Raw genomic sequence first — 8,484 nt, 5'->3', positions numbered from 1 at the left:
TTTCAGCGAATTAAAAAGGAGCGCGACAGCGACACCCAGCGGCACCAGAGGGGAACAACAGAAGAAACACGCCTGAAAATGTTTATTTGATCGAAAACTTAAGCAGCAAAAGAGCGAGAAATAAATAAATAAATAAAATAATAATATATTTCATTTTTAAAATATAAAAATATGAATTATAATTTCTGCCGATATTTCCTGTCAGGTTATGGCACAAATTGATTTCATTAAAAGTTTTACAGTGCTTTGCAAAAGTTGTATTTCGTTGAGATCTTATTTTATAGACGAACACAAAGCAGATTTTAGCACATTTTCTTACTTCTTTACTTGTTTTGTTATAGTAACTTATGTTTACTACTTTTGCCAGAGTGAATTAGCATAGATTTCCGTCAGCACTCTGCAACTAATCGAGACACCTGAGAATGAATGAAACAACTTTAGTCATCATCATATTAAATATATCTTTATTAAACCCTACATGTTGTGTCAGGCTTCTGTTTCTTCCTTCTTTTCCAGGCAAAAATCTGCAGAGAAACAAAGCACATTTTCTTAAAAATAATCTGCTTTATGACCCAAATAATGGCTGAAATGGAGGTTAAATTTACAGAATATAGAGATTCATGTCTGTGAATGAACATGCGTGTTGCTTGTTTTTGTAATTTAATATGAAAGAAAACAGAGTTTAAGATGTTCTAGGATCCTGATAATTTGGGGTTTATTTGGAGAATATTCTGTCACCAGTTACATAAAACAACGTCACAAATGTTTGGCTGTTATTTGGTTTCTATAACAACTAAAACATGAGATTTGAAGTCTGTTGCCCAGTTTTACAACGTCGGACAGTTTCTTTAGTCATTTTCCTGACCTGCCTTCCCGTCGTAGCGGAAACTCGTCCTGACGTTGAACTTCAGGCACTCGGCCATCCTCCTGTGTTCGCTCTCAGCAGCTTTCAGCTCCTCAGCATCCAGGTGTTTCCCCTCACTTCCTGTTTCACAAAAAATGACAGGAAGTCAGCATCCTCTCTGCAGACAGAAAATAAACACTTTGTAAAGAAGATATTAGAGACTTGCAATGTTCTGCTTTGTTTAGTTTTTTAATTAAAAATATTGTTTGTTTTGTTGTGGTTTTCTAACAGTGAGCTTTAAATCCTGGGTTTGACAATAAGGAGCCTGGAAGGAGCAATGCGGATCACGGTGTATTAGGACGGTGGTAGATAGAATAAAGAAAGGGAAATTTTGCCATAAATTCTGAAATTTTTTTGGCACATTTTTTGGGGAAAAGTATTTCAGAATTTCTTTGCCAAAAAATCCCCCAATATTTTCTAAGATTATTTCTAGACAAAACAAGGACATTTCTGAGCTCCAAAAATTCCAAAAAATAAAAAATTTACAATTTAGAATGGTTGTAATTGACTTGCGTCTCTAACTTACGGTAAATACCAGCAGCTAAGGTTGCCAGAGTTTTACCATGTTGACATAATTTTACCATTAATACAGTGAAATTCTGGCAACCACAGATAAAATATGGATTTTACCGTATTTATAAGCAATTCTGGCAACCTGCTGGTATTTCACTGTGAAGTAGAAATTTTTTTTTATTTTACAGTGTGGGGCATATCAGTATGATTGGATTGGATTCAATTTTTACTTGTTTATCAATTGCCTTATTACATTTGTCATAATTTGTGCAATATAAGTGAACTAAATTAATTTTATTTATTTATTTTTTAGAATTTTTTATTTACGTTTACACACTTCAAAAAACATTCCAGGCATAAGTAATTAAACAGACAAAAAAAAACAAGACAACCCATTTTATTGGTTTCCAAAACTTTCTATAAACTATATGCTGTAATCTGATTATATTAGTTCTAACAGAGCAAACACATCATGCCTTCAAACAACTGATAATTTTGTCTTATTTCTATATTCTATATTTCTATTTCTATTCAGTATGGAGTTTTTGCAGATCAGATCAGTTTTAATCTCGTGTCAAAATGAATGTTCAGTGTTTTCCTGACTGTAAATGAGCAGCATCCTCCCCGGCGTTCCCTCAAACACTCCGTGGTGGACGACAAGCAGGCAGTTCGGACAGGCCTGGTGGACGTCCGCTCGACCTTTATCATCGTATGGCGTCACCACACCACCAAACTCCCGCTCGCCTTCAAGGAATCAGCAACAATAAAATCCCATCAACCGTTCCCTCTCTGTGCTGATCAGATTTCTCCTGATTTCCTTTAAATATTCAATATGTAACTCAGCGGTGTCCAAACTTTTAGTCCTGGGGGCCAAAACTGGAAAATTTTAACTACTGGCAAACCACAAGATTCATTAAATTTAAAAGGCAAATTTAATTTATTGCAATTTTTTTGTTTGTTTCACCTGCTTAAAAATAAATTTAACATAACATAAAAATGGGTTTGGACTGTTGCCTTATTAGAAGAAAAACAGAACATTTCCAAATTTTGTGTTATAAATTGTTTTTACCATTTTCGACTTGTATTCTGGGGCCAAACACAATAATTTTAAGGGCTACAAATGGCCCCCGAGCCACACCTTTGACACCCTTGATGTAACTTTTATTAAAATTTTGCAAATTTTTGCATATTTATTGAAACTGGCACTATGTCGTGACAGTTTAGTACGAGACTGATAATCTGTGAAAAGACTGAGTGTTTATAAAACTGTTTTCTATCAAACTACTGCAGTCGTCATTGAGATACTAACTTAAAAGAGAAAACTGAGATAATAAGTATAAAATTAGATCTTGTCTAACACTCACCATCAGCATCCAGAAGGAGCGTATGGTTGGATGTCTCAGGATCTGGGACAGACAGTTTCCCACGGAAGATGAGACAGTTTCCAGCTCTGGAAAAACAGAACAAAATTACGTTTGAGCCAAATAACCAAACCTTAGAAAGTTACAGAAAGCAGATTGTAGAAACCCGGGATCTGGAGGTTCAATAAGCTCTGGATGGTAAGATAAGAATTTTTTTATTAATATGAGTTATAACATTTACTTTCCCTTTGGTATCAATAAAGTATTTTTGAATTTTAATTTGGATTTACTGGGCCTAAACCTCGCTCCTCCATGGGCTGCCACCTTATCGTGGTGGAGGGGTTTGAGTGTCCCAATGATCCTAGGAGCTATGCTGTCTGGGGCTTCATGCCCCTGGTAGGGTCACCCAAGGCAGACAGGTCCTAGGTGAGGGACCAGACAAAGTGCAGCCCGAAGACCCCAATGATGAAGGAAAACCTTGGACTTGGTGTTCCATCGCCCGGACGCGGGTCACCGGGGCCCCACTCTGGAGCCAGGCCTGGAGGGGGGGCACGATGGCGAGCGTCTGGTGGCCGGGCTTTTACCCATGGAGCCCGGCCGGGCTCAGCCCGAAGAGGAAACATGGGCCCCCTCTCCCATGGGCCCACCACCCGTGGGAGGGGCCAAAGGGGTCGGGTGCACTGTGTGATGGGTGGCGGCCAAGGGAGGGGACCCTGGCGGTCCGATCCTCGGTTGCAGAAACTGGCTCTTGGGACGTGGAATGTCACCTCTCTGGTGGGGAAGGAGCCGGAGCTAGTGCGTGAGGTCGAGAGGTTCCGGCTAGAAATAGTCGGTCTCACCTCGACGCATGGCTCTGGTTCTGGAACCAGTCTCCTTGAGAGGGGCTGGACATACTTCCACTCTGGAGTTGCCCAGGGAGAGAGACGTCGGGCAGGAGTGGGCATACTTGTTGCTCCCCATCTCGGCGCCTGTATGTTGGGGTTCACCCCGGTGAACGAGAGGGTAGGATCCCTCCGCCTACGGGTGGGGGGACGGGTTCTGACTGTCGTTTGTGCTTACGGGCCGAACGACAGTTCAGATTACCCACCCTTTTTGGAGTCCTTAGAGGGGGTACTGGAGAGTGCTCCTCCTGGGGACTCCCTTGTTCTGCTGGGGGACTTCAACGCTCACGTGGGCAACGACAGTGAGACCTGGAGGGGCGTGGTTGGGAGGAACGGCCCGCCCGACCTGAACTCGAGCGGTGTTCTGTTGCTGGACTTCTGTGCTCGCCATGGATTGTCCATAACGAACACCATGTTCAAGCATAAGGGTGTCCATATGTGCACTTGGCACCAGGACACCCTAGGCCGCAGTTCGATGATCGACTTTGTCATCGTTTCATCGGATCTGCGGCCGTATGTCTTGGACACTCGGGTGAAGAGAGGTGCGGAGCTGTCCACTGACCACTACCTGGTGGTGAGTTGGCTCCGGTGGTGGGGGCGAAAGCTGGTCAGACCTGGCAGGCCCAAACGTGTTGTGAGGGTCTGCTGGGAACGTCTGGCGGAATCCCCTGTGAGACGGAGCTTTAACTCCCATCTCCGGCAAAACTTCGAACACGTCCCGGGGGAGGTGGAGGACATGGAGTCTGAGTGGACTGTGTTCCGTGCCTCCATTGTCGAGACGGCCGATCGGAGCTGTGGCCGCAAGGTTGTCGGTGCCTGTCGCGGCGGCAACCCTCGAACCCGTTGGTGGACACCTTCGGTGAGGGATGCCGTCAGGCTGAAGAAGGAGTCCTATCGAGCCTTTTTGGCCTGTGGGACTCCGGAAGCAGCTGATGGGTACCGGCGGGCGAAGCGGCATGTGGCTCGGGCGGTTGCTGAGGCAAAAACTCGGGCGTGGGAGGAGTTTGGAGAGGCCATGGAGAAAGACTTCCGCACGGCTTCGAGGCGATTCTGGTCCACCATCCGGCGTCTCAGGGGGGGGAAGCGGTGCAGCACCAACACTGTTTATAGTGGGGATGGTGTGCTGCTGACCTCTACTCGGGACGTTGTGGGCCGGTGGGCAGAGTACTTCGAAGACCTCCTCAATCCCACCAACATGCCTTCCACCGAGGAAGCGGAGCCTGGGGACTCTGGGTTGGGCTCTCCAATCTCTGGGGGCAAGGTCGCCGAGGTGGTTAAAAAGCTCCTCGGTGGCAAGGCCCCGGGGGTGGATGAGATCCACCCGGAGTTCCTTAAGGCTCTGAATGTTGTAGGGTTGTGTTGGTTGACGCGACTCTGCAATATCGCATGGACATCGGGGGCAGTTCCCCTGGATTGGCAGACTGGGGTGGTCCCCCTGTTCAAAAAGGGGGACCGGAGGGTGTGCTCCAATTATAGAGGGGTCACACTCTTAAGCCTCCCTGGCAAGGTCTATTCAGGGGTCCTGGAGAGGAGGGTCCGTCGGATAGTCGAACCTCGGATTCAGGAAGAGCAGTGTGGTTTTCGTCCTGGTCGTGGAAACTGGACCAGCTCTACATCCTCGGCAGGGTCCTGGAGGGTGCATGGGAGTTCGCCCAACCAGTCTACATGTGTTTTGTGGACTTGGAGAAGGCGTTCGACCGTGTCCCTCGGGGAGCCCTGTGGGGGGTTCTCCGGGAGTATGGGGTACCGGGCCCTTTGATACGGGCTGTCAGGTCCCTGTATGTGTCAGAGTCTGGTCCGCATTGCCGGCAGTAAGTCGGGCTCGTTTCCGGTGAGAGTTGGACTCCGCCAGGGCTGCCCTTTGTCACCGATTCTGTTCATCACTTTCATGGACAGAATTTCTAGGCGCAGCCAAGGTGTTGAGGGGATCCAATTTGGTGGCCTTAGGATCTCATCTCTGCTTTTCGCAGACGATGTGGTCCTTTTGGCTTCATCAGATCGTGATCTGCAGCTCTCGCTGGATCGGTTCGCAGCCGAGTGTGAAGCGGCCGGGATGGGGATCAGTGCCTCCAAATCCGAGGCCATGGTCTTGAGCCGGAAAAGGGTAGAGTGCCTTCTCCAGGTCAGGGGGGGTGTCCTGCCCCAAGTGGAGGAGTTTAAGTATCTCGGGATCTTGTTCACGAATGGGGGAAGAAGGGAGCGGGAGATCGACAGGCGGATTGGCGCAGCGTCTGCTGTCAAGCGGGCGCTGTACCGGTCCGTCGTGGTGAAGAGAGAGCTGAGCCAAAAAGCGAAGCTCTCGATTTACCGGTCAATCTACGTTCCCACCCTCATCTATGGTCATGAGCTTTGGGTCATGACCGAAAGAACGAGATCGCGGATACAAGCGGCCGAAATGGGTTTTCTCCGTAGGGTGGCTGGGCTCTCCCTTAGAGATAGGGTGAGAAGCTCAGTCATCCGGGAGGGACTCAGAGTAGAGCCGCTGCTCCTTCACATCGAGAGGAGCCAGTTGAGGTGGCTTGGGCATCTGGTCAGGATGCCTCCTGGACGCCTCCCTGGTGAGGTGTTCCGGGCACGTCCCACCGGGAGGAGGCCCCGGGGAAGACCCAGGACACGCTGGAGGGTCTATGTCTCTCGGCTGGCCTGGGAACGCCTCGGGATTCCCCCGGAGGAGCTAGAAGAAGTGGCTGGGGAGAGGGAAGTCTGGGCCTCCCTTCTGAAGCTGCTACCCCCGCGACCCGACCTCGGATAAGCGGAAGAAGATGGATGGATGGATGGGCCTGGGTTCCTAGGTAGCAGACAGGGCTCTACTGGGGTTGCTAGGTAACGGTGCTGCGCCTTCTGATTTCTGACGTTACATTCAAAAGGTTTTTGAAACAGCTCAATTTCCAGACACCAGAAAACAATAACTTACTGCCAAAAACGTCTGGGTGTGTTTTGTAAGTGCTTGGGTTGTTTTTTAGAAGCTGTAAAAACCCAAATGGAAGAACAAAAAAAAATCGTTAAAAATGTCCCCGATAAGTTAATATGACATGCAACGTGGGCCCCACTAGCTGTGTTTCCATTAACCATATGCAAGCTGACATTTTGAAAATAAATTTGCTAAATGGAAAGAAACTAATTTAAAAGAACTCTGTTTTTTTTTCTAAAAGGTTTTGGAGCTGTGATGAAAATTGCTAAAAAAAAAAAAAAAAAGTCAGACATTTTGAGATTAATCTCAGAAAATTTCCTGGTTTTTTCCTAGAAAATTCAAAAATTGCTCAACTGTTGAAACTCAGAAACTTCATTGTTTTTTCTAGAAAAGATTGATCCAAAATTTTCAGATTTTTTTTTTGTCTGAGCTTTTTCTTCTTTTTTCTATTCCTAAAGGCCGTCATATATAATCTCTACACTGCAAAAACACAAAATCTCACCAAGTATTTTTGGCCTAGTTTTTAGTACAAACATCTTAATACACTTGAAATAAGACAAAACCCTAAAAGTTACATTTTGGCAAACATTATGAGCTTGTTTAAAGTAAATAAATCCTTAATATTGATGAAAAACACAAATAATCTATTGACGGATTATTTCACTTAACGAGACAAACTGTCTTAAGTGAAATAATCTGTCCATGGAATCAGTTTCTTTCTTAAGGCAACAAGCTCCTATCCTACATTGTGCTGAAAAGTTACTTGTAAGCTTGTTTTGTCTTATTTTGAGTGTACTAAGAAGTTTGCAGTAGAAACTCAACTGAAAATACTTGGTAGGGTTTTGTGTTTTTACAGTGTAATAAAGACAAAAAGTTACCCGGTCCAGTTGAGCCCGGATTAAACTCACACGACGTTCCGCTCAACAAACAGGAAGCTCTCTTTGTTTTCTTTGGGCTTCAGCTCCATGATGGAGCTGTTGGCGTTCTTCATCAGCTCCTCGCCTGCTGGATAATCGGCTATCGCCTGAACCAGAACCCACCGGGCCTCTGACAACTGGGACCAGAACAAATAACCAATCAGGAACTCTGCTAAGACGTCTGATGGGTCAAGGCGTTCTGGTTTGTGATCTCACCTTGTGTAAGTCCTGTCGTTGCAGCTTTGGTGGCAGGTTGCATTCTTCAGCAGCGCTGCAGCTGAGCAGCATCAGAACCAGCATCAGAACCAGCAGAGGTCCAGTGGCGTGAAGCTTCATGGTTCAGGAAACCGGAAAGAACTGACTGCCTGAGAGCCGTCTGGTTATAAAGCTGGAACTACAGCAAGTTCAACACGAGTGTTTGCTCTTTGTTTAAGAGAAGCAGGCAAACACTCTGACCCGCTCACTCCCAGCGGTCACAGAACCGATCAATTAACCCGCTCACTCCCAGCAGTCACAGAACCGATCAATTAACCCGCTCACTCCCAGCAGTCACAGAACCGATCAATTAACCCGCTCACTCCCAGCGGTCACAGAACCGATCAATTGACCCGCTCACTTCCAGCAGTCACAGAACCGATCAATTGACCCGCTCACTTCCAGCAGTCACAGAACCGATCAATTGACCCGCTCACTTCTACCGATCACAGAACCGATCAATTGACCCGCTCACTTCTACCGATCACAGAACCGATCAATTAACCCGCTCACTCCCAGCAGTCACAGAACCGATCAATTAACCCGCTCACTCCCAGCGGTCACAGAACCGATCAATTGACCCGCTCACTTCCAGCAGTCACAGAACCGATCAATTGACCCGCTCACTCTCACCGGTCACAGAACCGGTCAATTGACCCGCTCACTTCTACCGATCACAGAACCGATCAATTGACCCGCTCACTCCCACCGGTGACAGAACCGATCAATACATTCTTTTACT

General features: G+C 46.6%; 1 protein-coding gene across 1 annotated transcript; it reads right to left on the bottom strand.

Annotated features, from left to right (window-relative positions):
* Window positions 1-447: 447 nt before the first annotated feature.
* On the bottom strand, window positions 448-7,934 carry LOC114155385 (saxitoxin and tetrodotoxin-binding protein 1-like). The gene is made up of 6 exons (XM_028035247.1): window positions 7,704-7,934; window positions 7,479-7,624; window positions 2,782-2,867; window positions 2,021-2,161; window positions 866-985; window positions 448-524 (listed from the first exon to the last, which is right to left on the bottom strand). Exons 1-6 carry the CDS (start codon window positions 7,821-7,823, stop codon window positions 487-489), a joined length of 651 nt encoding a protein of 216 aa, XP_027891048.1. The 5' UTR covers window positions 7,824-7,934; the 3' UTR covers window positions 448-486.
* Between the last annotated feature and the right edge of the window lie 550 nt (window positions 7,935-8,484).

The sequence above is a fragment of the Xiphophorus couchianus genome, chromosome 13 (genome assembly GCF_001444195.1).
Source record: "Xiphophorus couchianus chromosome 13, X_couchianus-1.0, whole genome shotgun sequence".
Lineage (NCBI taxonomy): Eukaryota > Metazoa > Chordata > Actinopteri > Cyprinodontiformes > Poeciliidae > Xiphophorus > Xiphophorus couchianus.
The sequence above is the reverse complement of the archived record's forward strand: the minus strand, read 5'-3'. Positions and strand labels throughout refer to the sequence as shown.